Source organism: Lutra lutra, chromosome 13 (genome assembly GCF_902655055.1).
Source record: "Lutra lutra chromosome 13, mLutLut1.2, whole genome shotgun sequence".
NCBI classification, from domain to species: domain Eukaryota; kingdom Metazoa; phylum Chordata; class Mammalia; order Carnivora; family Mustelidae; genus Lutra; species Lutra lutra.
The window spans coordinates 68,713,674-68,740,984 of NC_062290.1; the positions used below are offsets into that span (position 1 = coordinate 68,713,674).

At 39.4% G+C, this 27,311-nt stretch overlaps 1 protein-coding gene across 3 annotated transcripts in view; it reads left to right on the forward strand.

The window, feature by feature from the left end:
- SLC44A1 (solute carrier family 44 member 1) overlaps nt 1–27,311 on the forward strand; it is a 203,236-nt gene that overhangs the window by 81,656 nt on the left and 94,269 nt on the right. For all 3 annotated transcript variants that reach the window (XM_047699922.1, XM_047699921.1, XM_047699920.1), the window contains exons 4-5: nt 10,140–10,276; nt 22,620–22,713. In XM_047699922.1, coding sequence (XP_047555878.1) covers nt 10,140–10,276; nt 22,620–22,713 — 231 coding nt within the window. The remainder of the gene's footprint in view (nt 1–10,139; nt 10,277–22,619; nt 22,714–27,311) is intronic.

The following is a 27,311-nucleotide window of genomic DNA, read 5'->3' on the forward strand; positions in this document are numbered from 1 at the left end:
TCCTAATTGCTTTTCTTTCTTTACTTTCATTCTTATTTTCTCTTACAATTTTTTCATACTGTTGTGATAATATCAAGTGCCTGTCTCTGCCTTACTCTGTCCTTCTCAAAGACTGAAAAGAAGTCTATGACAGGCAGAAGATTTGAAAGGACATTTCTCCAAAGAAGAGAGGTGAATGGCCAGTAAGCCCATGAAAAGATGTTCAACATCATTAGTCATGAAGGAAATGCAAATCAAAACCACAATGAGTTATTACTTCACATTCACTAGAATGGGTGTGGTAAAAAACACATAGGTGCAAGTGTTGGCAAACATGTGGAAAATTTTGATCCCTTGTACATTACTGGTCTGAACATTAAATAGAGCACCTGCTATGGAAAAGTCTGGCAGGTCCTCAAGATATTAAATACAGAGTTACCATATGACCCAGCAATTCTACTCCTTATTATTTATCCAAAAGAAATAAAAACATGTATCCATAAAAACATACACCCATAGAAAGGCTTGTATGCAAATGTTCATAGCAGCATTATTCATAATAGCCAAAAAGGGAAAACAGAAATGTGCACCAACTGATGAATGGATAAACAAAATGTGTTCTGGCCATACAACGTAATATTATTCAACCATAGAGAGGAATGACACAGACAAAGCATGAAAACATCATGCTAAGCAGAAGCAGCCAGTCACAAAAGACCATATATTCTATGATACCATTTATGTGAGCTGTCCAGAAGAGACAAATCTATAGAGATAGTTTGTTCATGGTCGCCTAGGGCTAGGGGTTAGAAAGTGAGGGAATGGGGAATAACTGTTAATGAGTATGAGATTTCTTTTTGGGGTAATGAAATATTCTAAAATTAGATTGTGGCGATAGATAAACAACTCTGTGAAACATACTTAAAAATATTTAATTGAACTGAATTGTACACAACTTTGAACTGTACAGTTAACAGGTAAATTTTATGGCACATAAATTATAGCTCAATAAAGCTATTAAACTAAAAAAAAAATAGATCTCTGGTCCTTGACTGTCAGCACATACTACTTCTCAGCCTGAGTGCTGGAACAAGTTGATTCTGAGAATGCTTCGTGTGACCTGTGTAGTATTGCCAGTGAACTTGGGGTTAGGGGTGTTATTCCGGTTGACTAGAGTAAATAGAGAACTTTTCTTTCTTAAAGTTCTTGTGAATTGCTTTTAAAAGGTATTTTAGGGACACCTGGCTGGCTCAGTCGGTGGAGCGTGTGACTCTTGATCTCGGGTTGTGAGTTCACGTCCCATGTTGGGTATAGAGATTGCTTAGAAATAAAATCTTCAAAAAAAAAAAAAGAAAGGTGTTTTAATTTGCCTTTTGGTCTCAGTTTAGTATGAGGAACACTATTTGCTGTCAAGCTCTTGGTTACCATTCTGGCGATCATTTCTCCCTTTGCGGTATATGCATAAGGAGAAGGCAGACACTTAGCTAGATGATAGAATCATTTATCCCCATGCCTTTTCAGTTCCCTGCCTTTGTTTTGGCTCTCTGCTCATCGTACTTGACTTTAGTTTTAACCTCTTTGTGAGGGCTTTGGCAATCTGATCAAAACTATAAGTAAGAAATCTCTCTTCAGGAAGCTGCCTGTGAATTTGTACAGCAAATTTTGTTTACAATTTCAAGAGGGTCACAGATTTTGCGAAGGATCAGAATCTCAACTCTGCACACTCTCTTTCATGATCTCATGTACTCCTGGGCCAGGTTATCATTTATATGCTGGTAATTCCTCTTGTCCAGATTTCTCTGCCAGAGCATTCTGGCCAACCATCTAGGTCCACTTGGACACTCCACAGATACTCCTTACTCACACTGTCTACAGTTAGAACGTGATCTTATCCCTCCAGACTCTACTCCTCCTTCTGAGATGCATGTCTTACTGAACAGGAGTCCAAACCAGAATGCCCTCGCTACCTAGTCTAAACCAGATCATTCTTTTTTTTTTTTTAAGGATTTTATTTATTTATTTGACAGACAGAGATCACAAGTAGGCAGAAAGGCAGGCAGAGAAAGGAAGCAGACTCCCTGCCGAACAGAGAGTCTAATGCAGGGCTCTTCATCCCAGGACCCTGAAACCATGACCTGAGCCAAAGGCAGAGGCCCCAACCCACTGAGCCACCCAGGCACCCCTAAGCCAGATCATTCTTAATTTCTTCCTTTCTTAATTTTTTTCTGTAAATAAGCATCATGCTTAATTTCTTTCTTTCCCTCCACATATAATCAGTCATCAGGTTTTCTTAATTGTGCCTCAGTGTTTCCAAAATCTCATTTTTGTTCCCATTCCCACCTTAGTCGAAGTCATCCTCTTGGTAGAGATTCAGTCTCTTTACTTTCTCTTTTGCTCGCCTTTAATTCATTCCCCACATTACAGCTGGTGAACCCTCAGTGGCTCCCCAGTGTCTTTAGGATGAACTCCCAAGTTTCTGACCTTTTTGATACCACCTGAGAGGCCTTTGTGGTCCAGCTCCAGCTTGCCTGTCCGGCCATCTGGTTCTTTATCCCTGTCCATTTCAGCCATCATGATGTTTTTCATTTTCTCAGTTACACCGTGCTGTGTCTCACTTTTATGTCTTTTCATGCGCTCTTCTTTCCCTGTTTTTGCCTCCTTTCCTCCATACTGGCAAACTCTTACTCATTCTTTAGGTCCTGGCTTTAGATTTCCCTCCTTCTGGACACCTGTCCATTCATGGGGCCCTTTGGAGGCATCCTCTTATCCTCTTTTCTCTGCAATAGCATTTATATGCTTTTGTAATTACCTCCTTACTCTCTCTCGACTGTCATTGCTGGGAAGGGAGACACTTGTTTGTGTTGGTCTCACTTATCAAGGCATCGTGACTCCGTATTTAGCCCTGCACCTGGCAGAGGTGTTTGATAAGTTTCTGTTGAGTGAATGAGACTATTTCCTTCTACCTAAAATATCTTCTTCCTTACCTTCCCTCCACCCCCTCCTCCACTTGGCAAAATCTTACACAGTTAACATCCATGTATGAATTCAACAAATAAGTTAGGAATTCCTTTATTCCAGGCACTGTTTTAGGCACTAGGGATATAGTGATGAAGAAGACAGCAAATATTTCTGCCCTTTGGGAGCTGATACTCTATGGCTGGAGACATAATAAATCAATAAATAAGTAAAATATACAGTGTGTTAGTGAGGGTAGGTGCTAAGGAGAAACAGAAAGGAGGAAAGATGGATGACGCCCATCCGAGTGGAGAGAAGCATTTCAGATGGGCGGCTGCCCCACCGTCATTAAGAGGGTGACTTTTGCATGAAGACTTGAAGCAAGTGAGGGGTCTACAAGTGGCTGTGCTGCTCTTTGGAGGAACACTCCAAGCAGAAGGAAGTGCAAAGGCTGGGATGCCTGGGTGGCTCAGTTGGTTAAGCAGCTCCCTTCAGCTCAGGTCATGATCCCAGCGTCCTGGGATCGAGTCCCACATCGGGCTCCTTGCTCGGCGGGGAGCCTGCTTCTCCCTCTGCCTCTGCTGCCACTCAGCCTGCCTGTGCTCTCGCTCTCGCTCTCTCTGGCAAATAAATAAATAAAATCTTAAAAAAAAAAAAAAAAAGAAGTACAAAGGCTTCTAGGTGTGGGTGAGCTAGAGAGTGAGGGACAGAAAGGAGACCTTCGAGAGGTGAGGTCAGATGGGTTAACATCTCCAAGTGTCGCTGTCTGCATCTGATCCCTGGGCTCCCTCCGCAGCTGGAAGCTGTTTTCAGCTCTCAATGCTGTGCATTTACCAGAAATGACTATGGGAGTTTCCCTGCTTAGCAGTTACCTGTGAATCAGGGGCCACAGACGTGCTAGTATCGGAGGCTGCTGGGCTGGGGAGGCATTTCTTTATCAAGTGCTTCCTCTGGGGACGTTTTTGCCTCTTCCTCATTGAGACTGGGGCGGGGGACAGTGGGAACATGGGGCGCTGCTGTCCTCACCCTCACGGGTCAGGTCACCCACAGTTCACCTCTGCCCTTTTTCTCTGTTCCTTAGTCTTCTTGCCATCTTGGGGGCGTTGTGAACATTGTGCTGTTCTCTCAGCTCCTATCTAGAGTGACAATTTTGAAGATAAATCACTGCTTTCAACATATTTATCTCTCTCCATTTGGCTTTGTTCCAGAAACGGGAGGGCCAGCGGGTTTTTAGTTTATGGTGTGTTGCCTCAGTTTGTTGGGTTGGTGTGTGTTGGGGTCGTTTGGGGTTTTTTAGGGACTTGAGTATGCAGGTTTCATAGCTCTGTCCTGTGTAACAGAGCCCTTCCCAGTGCAGTTGGGTCCCACCCTGGTGGGATGACCAGGCTGGCCTTGCTGGCACCCGCACAGGAAGTCAGAGGTCTCCTCTGGGCACGGTTCCACGGCGGGTGGAGCAGAGACCAGGCTCTCCGAAGTCCGTATTGAGCAATAGGAGAAGCTTCTGTGATGTTGTTTGTTTTCCGTTTTGGTGTGATTCACTAATGGCAGCATGCTCTGTGGAGAGGGGCTATAAATTGTAACTTGATACGAGGTAATAATTGGAAAAATGATCAGACTCCATTTTTATTCTCCTCTGGGGGAAAAACGCGTGTCAGGAATCACTAACGTGGAAGGCGCCGGACGGAGGGATTTTTCAGCCAGCTTTCCAGCCGCCGTGCCTCCCTCCTGATGAGGGAGGAGAAAAGCCAAATTTGGCAGGAGGTGGCCAGCAGACCAGTTATCTGTTTGCCACTTTTTGCTCCAAAAAGCCTTGCCGCGGAGTTGCCATGGCAGCCGGAGGCAATTTAATGGCAGAGGCTCGGCTCTGGAGCCCCGCCACGGGCGCCCCAGCCTTCCCCTCTGCGGTCTCCGCCCTGAGGGGCTGGTGACGCCGGGGATCCGTGGGCCGCACCCTGGGTGCCGCGGAGCTGTCTGGGTCTGTGCATTCGAAGGATGCCTCGGTCTTCAATCCCCCGCTTCTCCTTGGGCGCAGCCCTTTGATGTCCCGTCCCGGAGTCCACCTTATCAAATTACTTGCAGTTCCTTAAATATGCTCTTTCATGCTTCTGTCCTTTTATACATGCATTTCCTCTGCCCAGAACGCTCCCTTCCCCATCTGTCTGGAAAATTCCTACTCATTTTCAAAATATGGCTTAGAAACTGCCTCTTGCTCCGTATTGCTTCCTCTAACCCCATATGCTCTGTGCAGAATGACACTGTTTCCTCTGCCATCTCAACCTTGCCACCTATCACGTGATTTGGAATGACTGTATTTTTGTTTCTTCCTCTCTAGCCTGTAAGTTATTTGCATTTAAGAACTTTTTTTTTAATGAATTTTGTATCTCCAGGCCTAGCCCATGAGTAGGTACATAATAAACACTTCATGTGTTTGCTGAATGAAGTGTTTACATGTTATCCTGTGTAATTCTTTTTAAAAAAATATTTATTTGAGAGAGAGAGAGAGAACAAGCAGGGGAGCAGCAGAGGGAAGAGGGAGAAGCAGACTCCCCACTGAGCAGGGAGCCCAATGTGGGGCTCCATCCCAGAACCCTAAGATCATGACCTGAGCAAAGGCAGATGCTTCACCAACTGAGCCACCTAGGTAGCCCCATCCTATGTAATTCTTATCATGGGAGCGTAACTCACCATGTAGAGATCAATCACTGTGTGATTGCTCTGTAATTCGCTCGCCATTACCTTTACTCTTACTTGGAGGACCAATGGCAGGAAGAGCAGCCCTTGGAGTCAGTCCCCCTGGGGCTCAAGGCAGTGTAGCCTTTGGTTGCTGGCCCAACTCATAAATCCCAGTTCCCTCTTATTGAATTAGGATGTGTGAGGACAATGCCAAAGATGCTTGGTGGCCCAAAGTAAATTCTTGGTATATCTTATATTCTCCACCTTGCCCTGTCTTCCTTGAAGAACATGAAAGCAAAAGCAAAATAGAAGTTTAAACCAGCGTGAGCCATCTCTGGCAGCTTTCTCTGCATCAGCTCACTCCGTGTTCACTGCCCTGCCCTGAGCACAGCTTCAAAAGTCACCTCTTTCTGTACCTCTTGTCCCTTTTCCTGAGCTTTCATGCCTTGCACCCCTGTCTTCATCTTTGGTGCATCTGTGCCCACAAGTTTACTGTGTAGATAGACATTTTCTTTGGATCTCTCTCCTGTCCTCTCTTTTTGGGGATAAGCTGTTATTTCAAGAATTTCAATTGAAATTTATTCGTTTCTAATTTATTCGTTTCTTGCCTTTAGTAGCTCCCAGGAACCATCTCGACTATAATACATACTTCCACGCCTTACCTGCTGTCCTCTGTAGTGTTTGCTTTACAGTTCAGCCTTCCACGTGTTTCACCATTCCTCTAACTCTGAAGTTCAAAGCTCGCCTGGGTTGTTTTGCTGTCCTCTTTGCAAATGTGTTCTCGATACCGTGTGATGATGCCGTATGCTTGTCATATGTGCCAGTGCCCACAGGTGTCTGGACTGTTCAAATGGTGAAAAATGTTTTTTTCTTGTTGCGTCTCTCCCTACTTTCCTTCCCACTTTTGGTATTTTATTCATACCCACTCCTCTACAGGATGTGAAACTTAAAGCTGCTTTCAAGTTGTTAGTAGGTCTAGTAAAAGACTCACTGAGGATAGAGATGAAAATTTGCTTTTCACTCCAGTTTACTGTTTATCTGTGACCGTGGTTCTCCACCTTGAAAGGAGGGCATGTAATCACAAATCCATGTACTCCAACCCCTTCCCAGCCATTTACCCAGTGGCAGAGTCCAGGTAGGCTGTTTTAAGAAACCTTTTTTAGGGTGTTTTATAACCTCTTACCTGGTGTCTTTCCCTTTCTTAGTTTAAAAAAAAACCCAGTCATTGGTAAATTTGTTAGTTAAAATAATCTGGTCTGCCAATGTCACGCTTATTTGAGAGCTGGGTATTTGTTTCATTTCAAAAAAATGAAATTGGCAAATATAGTTCATTTTGTTTGAAGTGAAAACTGAAACTAATGTAAGGAGTTATTTACCTGGCTAAGGGCATTTTTAAATCAAAAGGCAAGAAAGTGCAGTTTTAATGAATCATAAATTTGTCTGACACATGCACTTTTCCTACTCTAAATATTCAGTTAAATGCCATTTAGTTAAAATTTAATTACTTATGAACACGTTGCCATGGATTGAACGAACTTCAGAATGGTGGAAGAAATATTCAGAGTTAATATAGAACAGTTACAATGATTTATTATTTTATAGGAAATATTTTGGGGCTTGAGCAGGTTGGACACAGAGTGAAACTCCAAATCAGAAGGACTAGGTTTGAATTCATGCTCTGGCATCTACTAGCTCTCTTGGGCCATGTAGTTAGTCCCTTGGGGCCTCAATTTTGTCCTCTGTAGAATGGTAATGGCCTCTAGCTCATAAAGTTGTTGTGAGGATCAAATAAAGTCATGAATGTGCAGTTTGTAGATAAGGAAACTGAGGCTCAGAAGGATAAATATATTCCCCAAGGTCAGAGAACTATGAAGAAAGAGAACCAGAAAGCAGGCTCAGATGGTCTGATCCAGGCTTGGTACAAGGCTGCTGCCCAGTCACTAGGCTAAATCAAGAGTGTGCTTTAAGATGCAGAGAAAGCTGGGAATATAGTGAGGACACTTTTGGCCTTGGAGGGGGCAGAGTCCTGCAGGACAGTCAGCCAAAGTATCTGTTCTCAGCAGGCTATAAAAGTCCGTGTCACTGATCCAAGGCCCTAGGAGCCTGTGGCAGTCTCTCCTTTTCCCCAAGTCCGTTTTTTCTGTTGTCATGTGATTTTTCCAGGTATTTCTGCAGGCTTTGCTCATCGCTTAGAACTGTGCACTTAACTCCTCTCCCCACCCCAACTCCACTGCCCACCCCCCCACCCCAACAAAAACAGATGACGGGATTGTTGTGAGGATTGTGCGATAAGGGAGTTGATGTGTGTAAAAGGTTTATGAATACGGCATCTGGTACGTAGTAAGTACTCAATAAATGTTGACTACCATTATTTTTATGGGTATTGCTGACAGTATCCATGGTGGTGGTAGTTAATGATTCCCAAGTTTTTATGACACCTTCCTCAAGGACCTGTGTGTTTCCTGCTGTTCCTTGCACAGAGCCCCAGGCAGGACATACTCACCCCCAGACACAGGACAGATAGAGGGGGAATCAGTAAGGGAGCACTCGCTTCTTTCTATACAAAGGTGGTTAGAAAGTTTTCTCCTTGCGCTCCTTCCCAACTATCAGGCACAGGAGCAGTCTTGAATTCCACTGCCAAATAACACCTTTCTGCTTGGCTTCTTTCTTTCCTTTTATCTATGTAGAACATAAATGATATTGGGGCCACTAGCCCAGTCACAAAATAATCTTTTTTATTTTTTTAGTTTGGTGGTTTATAGCTGATCCTTGACCTTTGTGCGGGTTCCTGGTCCCTGATCCCTGCTATGTGCAATATAACTCCACATGCAAAGGCCTCTCAGGTCCCCCTCCCCCAACATATACACTTTTTTCTTTTAATATTTAATTATTTTTCTGGTCCTTTTATATTGTCTGTCCCAGTGTATATATTGACTTGATATTTTTTCTTTAATTTTTTTTTTTTTAAGATTTTTCTTATTTATTTGAGAGGGAGTCAGAGAGAGAGCGAGAGAGAGAGCACATGAGCAGGGGAGAGCAGCAGAAGGAAAAGCAGGCTCCCCACCGAGGAAGGAGCCCGACATGGGGCTCAATCCCAGGACTCTGGGATCATGACATGAGCCAAAGGCAGACGCTCCACCAGCTGAGCCACCCAGGGCCCCTGATATTTTTGCTTTTCAGTTTTCTCACCTGGTTCTTCTATTTGGTTTTACTTCCTGATTTGAATCCTATTTTATATAGCAAAGCAAACAGAGTTTAACAATGTGGGAAAGGCTGTTGGCAAATAGATGATTTCATAAAACCTTCCTTGGACCCAGTAGCATGGAAACCAGTGCTGGAGGCTCTTTAACTCCTTTCTGACATGAAGGCATTCCTACTTGTACCCCCTCTGTTGCTCCACATTAGACTTTGCTTTTCTCAAATAAGAGTATTTGGCTCTTACTTTCTTTTTGGGCAGATGATAACAACATCTACAGTCTTTGTCATCTCTTCCGCTTTTTTAACATACATACATACATATGAATATATATATATATATATATATATATTTATTTATTTATTTATTTGACAGAGAGAGAGAGAGAGAGAGAGAGAGAGAGCACAAGCAGGAGGAATGGCAGGCAGGAGAGAAGGAGGCTCCCCGCTGAATAGGGAGCCCCATGTGGGGCTTGATCCCAGGATCCAGGAATCATGACCTGAGCCAAGGGCAGATGCTTAACTGACTGAACCACCCTACTTTTTAACATTTAAAAAAAAAATCTGTTTCAGTGTAATTTCTAATGGATCTTTCCTTTTTGAAAATATAAATGTATAGAATACTTAAGGGATAATTTAAGTTTTGGGCATTACTTTGTTGAAATGTAATGGACCTTCTAATAAACAATATCAACTGTAGTTTTCTCAATTCAAAAGTCATTTACATTTTCTAGAAAATGAGACTTCTGAAAAGTGGAAGAAAGAGATTAAAATCACTTTATTCTAACATCCAGAGGTGACTGCAGTTAAATTGTTGGTGTATTTCCTTCAAGCCTCCATTCAACTTTTTATGTTCAATTTTATATAATTTTACAATTCATTTTTATAATTATATATTCATTAATAAAAGTTTATATATCTGTTTTTATAAATTTATATTTTGTATATAATTATTTTTATTACATAAGTTTATATAGAAACTACAATTTATGTTATATAGCAGTCTTGGGAGATTCTGAAGTCACAAGTTCGGCAAAAAAATAAAACTACTTATTTTAAAAAATAACTTCTAATGATAAAGTATACATTACAAAAATTTAAATATTGGAAAAATACATCATGACAAACATTTCCTCCAGTCCCTACTGTTAATGGTATATTTACAAACAATTGACTAAAAAGAAAATCTGTGATTAGATCTGTTCATCTTTGATAAAATTTGTGAAGGAGTATAGACTAGCACAGATGTTCTTTGCTTTTAGGCGTAGTCAAATTAGGCAGCGAACCAGAATGTGTTCTTGTGAAATAACGTCTCGATATTTTTGTCCATGCTTTAGGTATGTGTTCTTTTTGGATCCATGCAATCTGGACTTGATAAACCGGAAGATCAAGTCTATAGCACTGTGTGTGACAGCATGTCCAAGACAAGAACTGAAAACCCTAAGTGATGTTCAGAAGTTTGCAGAGATGAATGGTGAGACATGAGGCCATCCGAGTCCTCACCCTGGTCACTTGCTCTCACTGTTAAATATTGTGTTTGCCTTCCAGTCTAACTGGTGTTAAAGAAATATCAAAGAGCCTTAAAAAGAGAAAGAGAATTGAAACTGCTTTTGGACTTCCATGATGAAAAAGATGATAGTCACCTGGGGAGCTTGTTAAAACTCCAGATGCCTAGGTTCAGCCCAGGGAAATTCTGATTGAGTAGGTCTTTGGGTTCTGGAAATTTGGTTTCTTTTTGATTTTTTTGTTTTGGTTTTTTGTTTTTTTACAAATGTCTCAGGTGATTTTGATGGAGTGTCTTTGCGCATTTAGGAATTACTAAACTACTCTTCATGAAATTGGGTTTTTTCTTTTTCTCTTCCTAAGTATTGCTTAAAAGTATTTCAATTAGTATACTTTATTTTTATCCCTGGAAGAACAATGTAATACATGTCTAGTATGAGAAATTTGAAAAATTCAGGAAAAGGAAAATGAAGTAAAACCCAAAATTCCACCATCTTTCAAGTGTGTTAGTGTGTTTTGCTTTTTTAAATTTAACATTGTCTCATAAGGATTTTTCTAAGGGTAGGGTTTTGAGAAACTTTGAGATTAAACATATGGGGATTAGCTGAGAAAACAAACATAGTTTCCTTAGCTCTGACTCCGTTCCCTTGGGTTACTCACTTTCACGTGCTATCTTCAGTTCTCTTCAGATAATTTTATTTTTAACCTGTCTTCGTGGAGGGTCACAAACTTCTAGCCTGTGTTTTTGAACTTCCATGAAGCTTTACGTTTGCATTTTGTGTGTTGGAATCCCCAGAGCTGACTTTTAGCCCTGCCTGAATTTACAGGCTAGTTCTGGTTCCTCAGAACAAGGGCTAACTCATGCATCCATCAGTATAACTTCTAGCTGGGTAAAGAGACAGCCTGGGAACAATAGTTGCACACACACCTCTGCATGGCTCCAGAGTCTTCCCTAGGGGTTGCTGGCCTTTTGAGGGCAGAAGGACAGCATCCTTCCAGACTGGCCATATTCTTGTCCTGTCATTTCATGTCCTCAGCGTGAGGTAGTGGGAAGAGCATGTGACTCTGGATTCTAATTCTGCTGCTGCCCCACTAACTGGCTCTGTAATGAGGGACCGAAGGTATAGCCTTTCTGAACTAGATTTCCTCATCTGAAAAAAAAACGAATTAAATACAATGCCTCCTTCATAGGTGGTTGTGAGGATTAAATAAGATGATGCATGAATCCTTGGCACTTGGTGGGCGTTAAATAAAGAGGTACCAACTACCCTTCAAGATCTCATTTTTTATTCCCACATGATATCCTTATCTGTATGATTTACTAAGTCTAATACTAGAACTGTCAGCCCTGTCATTATCAGGTTTCTTAGGGAGAAATGAATTATCCCTTTTGGGTTTTTCTAAAATCTGAGACAGTGTGAGCATACATAGTACACTCTGGGAGATGATGGTGTCGAGTTGTTAAGAGTATAGTCTCTGGAACCAGATTATCTCGGTTCAGATGTTGGTACTACCACTTAGTAGCCACGAGATCCTGAGTAGGATACTTGATCACTAGATGCCTCAGTTTCCCTATTTGAGAAGCAGATAATATTTGTACGAAAACTATTTCATAGGTTGTTGCAAGGACCTCATACATGAAAAATGCTTAGAAGAATATCTGGCAACTAGTAAATTGCTAAATATATATATATATATATACATACACACACACACATATATTTATTTATATAAAACTGCTGTTACATTACTACTATTAATGTTGTTCCCCCAAAGGAATGTGATAGTCTTCCTGCCTACAGTCTCTCTACTTCTAGCCCCTTACATACTGCTGTGTTAATGTTGCTAGAGCTTCAATCCTATTAATCCTTTACTCAGAAATAAGTAAAATAATATTTACTCAGAGGTAAAAAAAAATAAATAAAATAAAATACTGTATGCCTTACCTTGGCATTCAAAGCTAGGATCTAGTGTCAAACTATCTTCTAACATGTCTTCTTGAACCCACTGGATGTGAGTCTTGGTCCCTTGAACCTGACATGTCATCTGGAGGGCCAGAAGAGAGTTAGTTCCTTGTCGACTGTATTGCCTGCTGTGATGACCCACTGGGGAGAAATGCCCATGCTGCCCTGCTGGTATGTTTATTTCCAGGCCATTATCCTTCTAAGCGATTATGATACTGAGTATGGCTTATTATGGTCAGTTTATAAGACCTTTTTGGTGAGTTTTACAGCTTGGTTTTTTTCACAGTGTCTTACACAAAGCAGGTGTTCAAGAATATTAATGAATAAATATTATTCCAGAAAACAGACTTCTTAAATTGGTGCCCAACTACACAGGTACCCTTAGGCTTTTGAGGCAGCTGTTTGCAAAATAAGTCAACGTGTTAGGCATTAAAAAAAGTATTAATAATGGCAGCGTCAAGAAGCACAGCAGTGGAGGATAGAGAAGATAAATATTTTAAAAGGCAATAGAAAAACTATTAAATTATAATAGAGAAGGGAGTCTTTGGTGGAGGGACCTAAATACTTTTATTTTAATAGCAACCCTAAGTTGAAAATCCTGAATTTCTCAACAATAACAAAAAAATCTGAATTGTTCTTTGGATTGGTGACCTAATACTGGACCTGGTAAGATTTAATTCCAACATTATTTTTGCCACTGAGAGAATTCTTTGTCTGTTTTTTACATTCTTTCTTCCCCTTTTGTCTTTCCATCATTTGAGATGCATATTGATTTGGAAGGAGTAGATGATTTTAAGTTTATGTGGGAAATTTCCAAACCTCTAAGAGAGAATTGTTCAAAATCCATGACAGAGTGGAATGCAAGAGCAAATTATAAAGCTCTTAGAAGAAAACATAGGGGAAAACTTCATGACATTACATTGGCAATAATTTCTTGGATATGAACCAAAAGCACAGTCAACAAAGGAAAAAGAATAGATAAATTAGACTGCATCAAAATTTAAAACTTCTGTGCATCCAAGGACACAGCAGAATGAAAAGGTAACCCATGGTATAGGAGAAAAAAGATATTCAAATCATATATCTGATAAAGGGTTAATGCCCATACTATATGAAGAATTCCTACAACTCAACAACAAAAACAACAACCCAATTAAAAAATGGCCAAAGGACTTGAATAGACATTTCTTCAAAGATGATAGATACATCATGGGCCAATAATAAGGACATGAAAAGATGCTCAATCTACTAGTCATACGGGAAATGCACACAAAAACCAGTGAGATACCTACCCCCTTACACCAATTAGGACAGCTTCTTTAGAGAAAAACACAAAACAGAAAATAACAAATATTGGTGAAGTTATGAATATATGAGAATCTTTGTGCATCATTGGCAGGAATACAGAATTGTATGTCCTCTATGGAAAAGAGTTTGGAGCTTCCTTAAAAAATTAAAAAATAGAATTACCACAGAGGATTTCTTAGGGCAGTGAAAATAATTCGTATGATACTATAATGATGGATTCATGTTATTTTTACATTTGTCCATGCCAATAGGACTGTGGACTTTGGGTGATTATGATGTGTCAATGTAGGCTCATCAGTTGTATAAAATGGACCACTCTGGTGGGAGTGTTATAATGGAGGAGTCTATGCCTGTTGGGGGGGCAGGAGGTATGTGGGAAGCCTTTGTACCTTCCTCTCAATTTTGTTGCAAACCTTAAGACTGCTCTAAAAAAATCTTCTTTTAGAAAGTAGATTACCATATGAACCAGAAATCCCTGGGTATATGTATATAGCCAAAAGAATTGATGACAGGATTTCAGAGAGATATTTGCCAACTCATGTTCATTGTAGCGTTATTCGTAATAGCCGAGAGATGGGAGCAACCTAAACGTCCAATGATGGATGAATGGATAAGGAGAACATGGTATATACCCACCACGGAATATTAGCCTTGAAAAACAAGGGAATTATGTCATATGCTACAATACAGATGAAACCTGAAGTCATTATTTTAGGTGAAATAAGCCAATCATAGAAAGATAGGGCTATGGTTTCCACCGGCTATAGAATCTCATTTGCAAGATGAAAAAATTCTAGGGATGCCTGGGCAGCTCAGTCGGCTAAGCATCTGCTTTTGGCTCAGTTCATGATCCCAGAGCCCCGGGATCGAATCCCGCGTCAGGCTTCTTGCTCTGTGGGGAGCTTGCTTCTCCCTCTGCCTTTGCCCTTCTCTCTGCTTGTGCGTGTGCACTCTCTTTCTCTGATAAATAAATGAAATCTTTAAAAAAAGAAAAAAATGCTAGAGATCTGTTGGGACAACAGTGTTCATATAGTTAACACTGCTGTACACTGAAAAACTGGTTAAGATGATCAGTGTTGTATTACAGGTTTTACCACAATTTTTTTTTTAAAAAAAGAAGGAAATTCTGATACATGCTACAGTACAGACGAATCTTGAAGACATTGTTAAGTGAAATAAGTCAGGCACATAAGAACAAATACAATATGAGTCCACTTATATGAGATACTTAGGGTAGTCAGATTCATAGAGACAGAATAGAATGGTAAGTTGCAGGGTGCCAGGGTGGCTCAGTCGTTAAGCGTCTGCCTTCAGCTCAGGTCATGATCCCACGGTCCTGGGATTGAGTCCCACATCCAGCTCCCTGCTCGATGGGAAGCCTGCCTCTCCCTCTCCACTCTCCCTGCTTTTGTTTCCTCTCTCACTGTATCTCTCTCTGTCAAATAAATAAAATCTTTAAAAAAAAAAAAATTGCTAAGTTGCCAGGGGCTGCAGGGTGGAGAGGAATGGGGTTACCATTTTAGAAGTAAAGAGTTTGGATTTTGCAAGATGGAAAGTTCTGGAGTTAAATGGTGGTGATGTTTGAACAACAACATGAATGTACCTAATGCTGCTGAACTGTGCATTTAAATGATGTTAAAATGGTGAATGTTTTATTATGTGTATCTTACCACAATTAAAGAAGATCAGGAAAGAGAAAAAGATTCATCTGGATAGTAACTTTTTAAATGATAATTTTAAACCTTATTTTAAAATATAAGGTAAAAGAATGTTTTACTTACCAGACTAAAAAGATACTATAAATCATTTTCAAAGAGTTTTAAGTTTCCATGACAACATTTGAAAGTGCTTTTTAGCACTTACAACTATCCATTTGTGTGGACTTTTATTACCTTCACAAATTATTTAAAATCTTTGTAAGGGAAAGCTAACTTTTAGGTTCCTATAACAACGTTGTAAGAAATGCATTTAATAGGCAAAAAAAAAAAAAAGAAAAGAAATTTCCTCAACTCTTTCTTTTAGACAAGAAAGAGGAGCTTTCTTGGACATTAAAGTTTGTAGAACACCTCTGTTAAATATGTCTTACTAGAATAGAAAATTTAGAAGAAACAGCTGAACATGTGATGGTTATGAAAAGAAGCTGCCATTTTAAAGAGCTTTAAAAGGCAAACAGAAGGACACCTGGGAGGCTCGGTTGGTTAAGCGACTGCCTTCGGCTCAGGTCATGATCCCAGAGTCCTGGGATCGAGTTCCACATCAGGCACCCAGCTCCATGGGGAGTCTGCTTCTCCCTCTTACCTCCCCTCTCCTGCTCTCTCACGCTGTCTCTCTCTCTTCTCTCTCTCTTTCTCAAATAAATAAATAAAATCTTAAAAAAAAATTTAAAAGGCAAACAGAAGAATTTAAACGAATATAAACATCTTTTAAGTTCTGGCCCAGGAGTTGGGTGAGAGGTTAGACAAACATATACCTTATTATTATTATGGTTTGTTGTTTTTATATGATCCAAATATAAATATGCTAGAGAACAAATTAAAAATTGCCTTTTAAAAATTAAAATTGCTAAGTACCATAAGGACTTAGTACTCAACTTTTTTGGTTCTTTATCATTTTCCTGCAGCAGTGCATGAATTTCCTGTGGGACAAGATCATGCTCTTCACTTCTGAATATCCTTGCCCTAGTACAGGACCCCACATAGTGGCTACTCATGTGTTTTGAAAGAACAATGGATTGGACTTCTCTTTCTCTTTTTAAAAAAAATATTTCATTTGTTTATTTGAGAGAGAGAGCATGAGGCAGGGCAAAGGGAGAAGGAGAAGCAGACTCCTTGCTGAGCAGGGAGCCCAATTCAGGGCTCCATCCCTGGACCCTGAGATCATGACCTGAGCCACCCAGGCGCCCCTGGACTTTCCTCTTCATCTCCCTTGGCACTTAATTTCTCATTCTCTCACCACACGTTATCCTTTTCTCAGTTCTGAATCTGTGTCAGTTGCCACCAGCTGGAAAAATGATTAGCTTCATGCTAAGCAGAATTGATATGAATCTTTGGTCATCTTCCTTCTCATCTCTCAGTAATTCAGCTTACTCATTCATTTATCTCTCCTGTCCATCCTATCCGCATGATTATTCATAACCTTTTTTTTCCCCCAAGCCCTCCTGTTTTTCCTCTTTCCTAACCTTCTGCCCTACAGAGAAAACTGAAATCATCTGGTGGGAGCCCTCCCCTGATTTATTTGCAGCAGAGCGTGAATTCCGTCTTACTCTAATTTTCCTTCCCTCCAGTTTCTGGTGAACAGTTTCCTTCTTTATTATCATTATTTTTGAAAACTCAAATAACGTATCCATTGTAGGGGGAAGGAGAATGGCTCTCCCTCAGAAGCTAATCAACTTTATATGAGATTTTCATCTCAACCCAGGGCGTAATGCTTGCTGGGACAGTCCCTTCCCTTCCTCTCTCCTGCTCTGAGTCTGGCCCATAGTTCATCCTTCGATTTACTCTTGTCTAGCCATTGTTCGGCACAGGCGTCTGAGTCTATTGAATGGATAAAGTCAGACTTAAGCCCTGCCTTGTTTCACCATACCATTTGCTAGCACCTACTTTGTGCCACGCACAGTGCCAGGTGCTTTCCGTGTCATTTTATTTCTCTCCACTTGCTAATCTAAATTCTAAACAGCAATTTAGAAATAAGAACGACCTGAAAATTGGGGGCCCATGCATATTCTCAGTCATTGCTAATGTGTTACCTGGAATACCTTATTAACTTTTTGCATTACTCTTACCAAACTTTTATAAAATCGAATTTGTTTTCCTTAACACAGTAGTACAATGGCAGAAATCTTTTCTTTCTTGTGTGTGTCCTGTTTATAGCATGGGAGAAATCCCTCCCATCTAGGAGTGCTTCTGCAGTGCACTGTATTTTGTGAAAAGTCAGAGAGTTTTATGAACTACCATGTAGACCATGTTCATACTTTGAGTAGGGCCACGGAGCTGGGTGCTTTCTCGGTGATCATTTTTCTGTCTTTGAAAACCTCGAAAGATGATATGACACATCAGATAAAATTTATGAATAGAAACAAGCCTTTGATTGTCATTATCTAGGTGTTAGGTTTAAAGTTAGTATCAGTCAATGATCAGTATTACCTTCTTTCTTACCAGTCAGTAACAATATAACTTAAACCACAGAGTTATTATGGATTCTTTTTGACACAGTGAATCAAAGGCTTGGACTTGATATCACTTACAAATGAATGAAATGATCGACCCTAGCAATTGCTTTAATAGCCTCCAAGTCAGAAACCGGCAGAAATCAGCTTCCCTTGAAGCTTGATTGTTAAGGGAGAAAAAAAATCCTTATATTTGATAATGCGATTTTAAATAATTCCTTCATTCAGCAGTTAATTAGCACCCATGAAGTGTGTGCCAGCGAAACAAAGAAAAGGTACAGTTCCCTTTAGGGAGCTTGCATGATAGAAGACAAACTTTTCATTGTCCTCCATAATACCTAGAAGGCTTGCACATAGATGTCCAAAATTAATTCACTCAGCAAAGATTTATTATGTGTAGAATATGTGCTGCTAATAGTGGTTGACAGATAATGTCACAGCACTAGCTAGTTAATGGGTGCTTCTTGGGAACTGCAAATATGTCCTTGCTTTTTGTTGGTTCCTGGAAATTGAAAATGGGAATTGTATTCTTCCAGCGTGTAAATATATATGCTTTCCTCATTGGAGAGAAGGGGGTTAAATTCACTGGACCCCACACAGCAGTGTCATTTCTTTTTTTGTAATGGACACTGTTCTGCATTGGGAGATTTTCTTTTTTTTATTAACTACAATTTTCTAAAGTATGTTTTATAAGGAATCTTTTCTCTTAATTTAGTGTAGCCTACAAATATCGTTGTGATAGCAAATCAAGCAAAATTTTAAAGCCAGAAGAATTAGCCTCCAACTTACCAAGCCCATTTTGTATTTTTGTTTCAAATAATTTGGTGTTTTAGACCAGTGGTTCTCAAGGGTAGTTTTGCTACTACATGCCCCGCCCCCATTCTACCCCCACCACACATAGCAGTGTTAAGAGACATTTTTGGTTGTCAAAACTGGGGGAAGAGGGGCGCCTGGGTGGCTCAGTGGGTTAAGCCGCTGCCTTCAGCTCAGGTCATGATCCCAGGTCCTGGGTTCGAGCCCCGCATCGGGCTTTCTGGTCAGCAGGGAGCCTGCTTCCTCCTCTCTCTCTGCCTGCCTCTCTGCCTACTTGTGATTTCTCTCTGTCAAATAAATAAATAAAATCTTTAAAAAAAAAAAAAAAACTGGGGGAAGCGCTAGGGGGAGGGTCCTGGAATCTAGTGGCTGGAAACCAAGGATACTGCTAAACATCCTGCAATGCACAGGACAGCTCCCTACAACCAAGAATTGCCCAGCTCCAAGTGTCATAATACCAAGGTCGAGAAATCTGTTTTACATAGTATAATTTGTATACTTTGTATAATTTGTAGTGAGTGGTAAAAAGCATATAAACATTATATATAACATGTAACACCAAAATAGGAGATTAAAAATAAGTTTTGTGGTTTTTTTTTTTTTTAGTCATGATGTCTGTTGTCTTCAACAGATGGCTTTTGAGTGCTGTCTATGTGCCAGGAGAGACGGGTCCCACATATTTTGAAGGCATAAGGACCCAGTTCTCAAAGAGCTCAATTTCTAAAAATAGAGATAATATGTAAGCTAAAAAAAATTACAAAATAACATGCTAAGCTTTATAGTAGAACTGAGGACTAAATAGCTTTGGGTACATCAGGGAAAGCTTAATGAGGGAGGTGAGGCTTGAGTAGTTTGTAAAAATTCTCAAACTTGAACACTCAATCAGATGGTCGTCAGGAATAGACAATCCAAGCAGAGGGAACAGCATACAAAAAAGCCTGGAAGTTTTTAAACAGCAAAATTTTAAGTAGCTTATTATGTTAAGATAAGGCTAGAAGTTTTAGATAGAGTTCTGCCTTAGGAAAGCTTTGAAGCCAAGAAGTTTGGAAATTATCCTGAGGGCAGGAAGATATTACAAGTAAGGACCATTTTACAAAGACCATTTTCTTTTTTTTTTTTTTTTTTTTAATTTTATTTATATTTGAAATCACAAGTAGGCAGAGAGGCAGGCAGAGAAAGAGGAGGAAGCAGACTCCCCGCTGAGCAGAGAGCCCGATGTGGGGCTCGATCCCAGGACCCTGGGATCACGACCCGAGCCGAAAGGCAGAGGCCTTAACCCACGGAGCCCCCCAGGCGCCGCACAAAGACCATTTTCAAGGCTGTGTGCAGCATATAGAGAAGAGTTTTTGAGATATCTGTGGGATATATGTTTTTTTGCCCAGAGCTTATTGAATATTTGTCTGATTATGATATTTAGAAATGGCACAGAAGTATTGTGGCCTAGGAGTGAAGGATGTTATTCCTAAATTTGTCAGTGATTGCTTATAAAGGCCTTGGAAGTATTACTTATTTTTTTCATCTGTAATGTTTGGAGTCTGGTGATGGAAACATACCTCTTAGGGGAGTTCTTATAAGTGATATTGAGCTAAAGAATAAATAATTGAATATTATAAGGCATTTGAAAAATTATGGTAGTTAAACATTCTGGGGACTGTGGCAACTGTTTACCAAGATAAATGTTTATATATGGAAGTTGGCTTCCTAAGATCACTCATTTTGAGTAACATTGGCTGAGTTGCATGGATTGCCTCTGGTGTGGTTTAGATAAGCTTTTGTTTTTGGTTTTAGACTTCATTACTCAAGTATGGTTTCCACTGCCTTTTGCGTTAGAAGAAAAACTTTGTCTTACTCTTTATGACCAAACCTCTTGTGCTAAGTATTGTTTTTACTCTCACTATAAAAAAAAAAAAAAAGAAATGGATACCACCTTAAAAGTGTTCACTGAAAATGCATCAGCTAATCAACATGAAAAGGGAAACAATTGCAAAATGCTTGCCATTACTGGGTTGTTTTAATGTTCTGCATTGAAGCTTCTCTCTCCATCAGCCCTTTGAGCAGGAAGCATTATAAGGTTTCTTCTGATTGTTACTACATTGTAAAGATCTTTTTCCTTTAATCTATTTAGTACAGGATCTACTTAGTACTGGCCTATGTCCCAGAATACCATCAGAGATAAGGCTATTATCCTTTCATTGAGCATTATCCTGGGAAAGTATTTATAAAATTGAACTCTGTTGCACCTGCTGACCTCCTTTTTTAAATGAAGAAAGGGTGGGGACAGAGATTATGTTCACTGAATTCAGATGGAGCAGTGTGTTTGACGGTGCTGGCACAGTGCCTTAGTTAGGCCCTTTCATATTGTGCAAATCAATTCCATCTTAGACCCTGAAAGAAAGAAGTTGACAATTCAGATCAGGAAGTTGATGATCCTATTGGGTGCTCTGCAGTGACTGGCATGGTTGCTGTTTTTCCTGAGCGGTTCTATAGTCAGACTCCAGATATTTCAGGATTAACCTAAAATGTTTGCTTTCCACTGTTGTCATGGTTTCTCCGAAACTGCTGTAAATAGAATCTGGTGGCATTATCTTCAAAGACAAAAGACTAATTTTAGAAGAAGTAGATATTTAATATTCATGCTTAACTTAAAATAAATAAGTCATTAACATGGAAAAGGATGTTCTGAAACAGTTTCAGAAACTTAAGTTTCCTACTGAATCTATCTTAAGAAGTGGTGGAAACATGAATAGTGCCATGTGACTTTCCAGTATCTCTTGTAAAATACCTTACGTTGTCAAGGTGTGCCTGGGTGGCTCATTCGGTCAAGCATACAACTCTTGATTTCGGCTCGAGTCATGATCTCAAGGTCCTGGGATCCAGCCCTGAGTTGGGCTCCCTGCTCAGCAGAGGGTCACTTCTCCTTCCTCCTCTCTCCCTCCCCTGGCACACTCTCTCTGTCTCTGTCTCTCTTTCTCTCTCAAATAAGTAAATAAATATTTTTTTAAAAGTACCTTACATGCGTGCCTGGGTAGCTCAGTCGTTAATCCTCTGCCTTCAACTTAGGTCTTGATCCGGGGTCCTGGGATTGAGCCCCACATCAGGCTCCCTGCTGGGCTGGAAGCCTGCTTTTTCCTCTCTCACTCCCCCTGCTTGTGTTCCCTCTCTTGCTGTCTCTCTCTCTCTCTATGTCAATTAAATAAATAAATAAAATCCTTAAAAAATAAAAAGTACCTTACATTGTCAAATTACTTGAATTATCTTTATATAAAATAGATGGCGACTTTTTTTTTTTTTTTGTAAATATGATATCTAGACCTCAAATATTTAAATACTTAGCAAGTTGGTTGCTGATTTGAGGGCAGTATTACTGAATTAAATGCAGGTTTGTGACTTTTTAAAAGTTCTTTTGACTGATAAGACAAGATATAGATGAAATAAAACCATTCTCAAGGTTGTTTGTTGTCCTAGCAAATCTTTTTTCTGTATTCTCTTGAAATTCTTTCTTACATCCTCACATGACATTTCTATAATTAGTTCAATGTTAAAACCTGCCGTTTTCACTTCACATTTTATTTTAAAATGGCTAATATATGGCAGACACTCAGTAAAGGTAGTTCTAGTACTTATTATTGTTATTATCCTTAATATCATTAATTAAAGTTTGTACATAAATTATCCGAGAGGAATCAGGTTTTTTTGTTTTTGTTTTTAAGATTTTATTTATTTATTTGACAGAGAGAGAGACAGTGCAAGGAAACACAAGCAGGGGCAGTGGGAGAGGGAGAAGTAGGCTTCCCACCCAGCAGGGAGCTTGATGTAGGGCTCATCCCAGGACTCTGGGATCATGACCTGAGCCTAAGGCAGATGCTTAACCACCCAGGCGCCCTGAGGAATCAGTTTTAAATGATTGAAGATGGATACTAAAGACAAAATCAGATTCTTATTAATTCTATAGTGTTTGAATTAATGTGTTGAATTAATATTAACATATAAAATGAATACAATGAATCAGTGAGAGAATTTGAGGCTCTGTTCTGCTAGCTAACATCCAGCTTTTCTTTCAACAGGATCAGCACTATGTAGCTACAACCTAAAGCCTTCTGAATATACTACATCTTCAAAAGCTTCTGTTCTATGCCCCAAACTACCAGTTCCAGCGAGGTAAATTTTATTGTATTTTGTTAACTTGTGACTTTTGTTTTTGTAGGTAGATTTTAAACTGTATATATTATCCTGGGGAAAGAGTCACTTGATGATGCCTATTGCTCAGGACCAATACTTTTATCACAAAATTTAGAAAGTAGTACTAGAAATGACAGCATGTATTTCATATCTTAAAATACACACACACACACACACACAGAGGCAAATAACTTTTTTCTCATTCTCAGATTTTAAATTTCTTTGGGGGGCTCACTTTTTTTTTTTTTAAAGATTTTATTTATTTATTTGACAGAGAGAGATCACAAGTAGGCAGAGAGGCAGGCAGAGAGAGAGGAAGGGAAGCAGGCTCCCCGCCGAGCAGAGAGCCCGATGTGGGGCTCGATCCCAGGACCCTGAGATGATGACCTGAGCCGAAGGCAGAGGCTTTAACCCACTGAGCCACCCAGGTGCCCCTCACTTTTTTTTTTTTAATGCCATAATTTTTAAGGATATACAACTGCTGAATCATTACAAAATCTATAGCAAAATTAGAAGCCAAGTCTCGCAGTCTCCAAAGATTCTTTGAAGTTGATCTTAGTAATACTGGGATTATTTTTAATTTACGTTGTAAATTTAAAACATATGCCAGTGATTATTCTCCATACCTTATTTCGGGCTGCATCTTTTAGGTATATTCTCTATATTAATACACTGTGTGCCTTATCTTATCCAAGGTCTTACTCAACAAACACTATTTCAGTACCTACTGCATATAATGGATACAAAGAAGAGACAGGAAATAGTCTTTACAGGGATCTCACAGTAGTTTTAAGGGAAGCAACTTTAAAATTATAAATGGTTTTTTCAATGAGGAAATAAATTTGCAAGCATTGTAGAACATGTCCCTAGAATTAGGTGATTAGCATTTAGAAGCATGTCTCATCTTGAGAACTTTAAGTGTGTATCAACCAGGTATGCCATGAGTCAACTTCACCAGGAATACTGAATTGAAGCCACTTTTATTATATCTTGGTATATTATAGCAAGCTACTGATTAAAATGTTGAGACTGATCTTATGTGTGCTTTCCTTTGGCTTGCTAATGGGTGTAACTTGTGCTTTATTAACTTGAATGAAATGTGGAAATTTCTGTTGAAAAGTAGACAAAGGATCTATCAGTTTCATTGATGTCCAGCTCTTTTAGTCTTGTCAACTTGCTATTGGAGTTAAAATGTAAAGCCTACAGAAATGAAAATAAAGGGACTATTTTAAAAGATACTAACAAGTGGGACCTATAAATCATGGGTTTAGACCTATAGGTAAAGAGACCCCATTTGTGACCGTTGAGAATATTAGGGAAGCTGTAACAGTAAGAAAAGGAGGTCCTTTGAATAGAGTAGTTGGAGAAAATGTATCAATGTAAAGACAAGAAAGGCTCTGTCCTCTTATCTACTCGAACTTTAAAACAGCCTGTTTTAAATGCCTACTATGAGTATAGAGTCATATTTTAAGATATAAACATATTATAAAAGGATAACCGGAAAGCCTTGATGTGAGGATGAGGTTGCTCTGTACCTGCGTAAGGATGGGGCAGGGGTCAGGTAAATCCTCCTTCACCTCTGACCCCACCATGTTGAGGGCTGCCTCTTTCTGGTATCTCAGGTGTTCCTTTCTTGGCCATATAGAGCTCACACATCTTACATACGGCGTCCTGAGGGGTATTCACTAGAAGATAAGACATAGTATTAAGGGCTTGTGTTTTAGACATGGACAGACTTGGCTTCTAGCAAGATTGTCCACTGATGTCCAGTAGTCTAAGCTGCAGTGATGACCCTAAACCATCTGAAAACTGACAGTGAACTCTGTTTATACTTTATTTAAAGATCCTTGGGTTTTATTTAATGTAGTACCTTACAGTCTAAGGATCTTATCATTTTTATCTGAGCTCAGCCTTGGAAAGTAAACAAAGAAGTAACAGTTGTTGGAAGAAAATCAAATTAGGACCTGGTGAATAGTGTCATTTAGCCTTTGGCAAGCAAAGTGCAAAGATCAGAAAACAGTGAATTGGTTGTAATAAAAACTTGGGGCAATACCACATTTCCCACCTCACATTAGAGACCACATCTTCAAATATGAGTAAGATCTAGTCTCTGTCCTTAAGAAGCTGTCCTTTAAAAAAACAAAAACAAAAACAAAAACAAAAAAAACCTACTGGTTTTGGTGACTTTTTGTATACACCAAAAGATAGACAGTAGGCAAAGCATGATGCAGGCAAATGGCCCTTAGCATCGTTCATGTCTCTTTTGCTCTCCTCCTAGGAGCACCCTAGTGGGACAGAAAGAGCTGCACTTTGAGTCCAGCTAGGCCTGGGGGTGATTGCTGTGTCATCACCTTCTCTTTGTCAGCTTGAGCAAGTCTTTTCACCTGTCTGTGAACCAAGTGTCCTCACATGTAAAACGGCAATATTAATACCTCTGTCTTGGAATTGTTGTCAGAATTAAATAAGATCATATGTTTTAAGCATCCATTATTGTGTTTGGCATCTGGCTTAGGGAGTAATATTTCTCTTAAGCTCTAGAGCCTTCCCTTTCACCCCTAACCTCCCTGGGTGCCTGGGCACCTTCTGCCATTGAAAGCAATGCCTCTTTCTTAGAGAAAAGCAGTTATAAACTAATTTGCAGTAAAACACTAATACCACATAATTGCCAAATGGGGACTATTCCTAAGAGCTTTTGAATTTTATTTTATTTTATTTTTTTAAAAGACTTTATTTGTTTATTTGAGAGAAAAGAGAGAAAGCACAAGCAGAGGAGGGGCAGAGGCAGAGGGAGAAGCAGACTCTTTGCTGAGAAGAGAGCCCAACGTGGGGCTCAATCCCAGGACCCTGGGATCATGCCCTGAGCCATGACACTTAACCGACTGAGCCACCCAGGTGCCCCGAGCTTTTGAATTTTAAAAGCAGATGCTTAGAAAGGGCCATGTTTTATCCAAATTTATAACTTGGTGACATGATGGAGAGTGGTAGCCGTAGGGAGACTATCCCTTATACCTAAAATGCTTAAAGGTTTAGGTGTAGTTAAAGAAAACTGCAGTAGTACAAACATTACATAAATTCAGTAAATTCACCAAACATTTATTTTACTATTGCTGGATGCCAGAAAGGATATTAGGTGTTGGGGAATTAAAAACATGATATGGACATGAGAAACTAATAGCCGAGGAAAAAAAGTGTTATCTGTTTATCATATTTTTAAAATAAAGGATTCCACATAAATTAACACTTGTTAATATCTGTTGGGTGCCAGTCACCATATTAAGCTTCTCACGTGTATTGTCTTATTTAATCTTCACAAAGCCTATAAGGATATTGTTCCTAATTTATAGATGAGGAAATAGAAGATAGGAGAAGTTAAAGGGCTTGTACAAAGTCACACAGTTGATTGTTAGGAATCAGATATTTAATCTAAGATCTTGTAAAATCTATACCACAGTTTTCTTGATGTGAGTGTTATCTTGTTAAATACATGGGATGAGGTGAGCTTAGGGTCCTCCTACTCTGCCATCTTCCCCAAGCAAAGTCCTATACCACAGTTAGATTGGAAAAAAAAAAAAAAAGGAAAAAGGTGGGGGCCGCCTGACTGGCTCATTTGGTAGAGAGCACATGATACTTGATCTCAGGGTCATGAATTCAAGCCCCACATTGGAATTGGAGCCTACTTTTTAAAAAAATTAAAGATTAAAATTTTTAAAAAGAGTACAGGAAGGAAAGGAGAGAAAATAAATAAAATGAAATACATGAAAAACCACTGAGTATTGCCATTAGAGTCTTGATTTATTTTCTACATTTTCTGGGCTGTCAAGAATCCTTTCTTACTATTCTTTCTTAAGTAAAATTTTTCATTAGAAATCATGTGTAATTACTTTTTTATAACCTGAAGTTTTAAGATCATTGTGTGAGATGCAAACTCCTATCTTCTCTTATGAAAGCATATGGATGAGGGATACTAGGCATTGTTTGTCATCCGACTTTGAGGGAGGGGAGCTCACTAACTGATAGTCTGGACTTAAGGCAAATAGTATGTTTGCCAAGGTAAGATACAATATCCCTCTGAGCTAATTTTTAAAAAACTTTAAAAGACTCATTATAAATTCATTTTGTTCTTGTTGACTAATGTTTCAATAATGTGAAACAGCATCAGTTCCTAATGGGACTACATTGACTTCTTAAAGATTCAATATTCTGTGGGCTTCGAAAGGTAGGAAAAGTTGCTATAAATAGAATTCTTTATGCTTATCCTCTTAATTAAGAAGCACAAAGTGTGTCATTTAGGTTAGACACTAAAGTAGAAAAGATCTCACATACAAGGTTCTCAGAAGCATTCTTTCTGAGAGATACATGAAATCAGCTAATTCGAATTCGTTATGTCACATAGGATATAAGCGATAAAGTAGAAGAAAAACCATTTCAATGCCATGATTACTTAGGTTTTATGGTTTTTTGTTTTGTTTTGTTTTGTTTTTTAACAAGAATGTCATTTGAGTATTAAAAACTCATGGCCGGTTGTTTTTGTTTGGGGAACAGTAGAGGAAAAGAATGACAAGGAAGTGTAGTGCTTT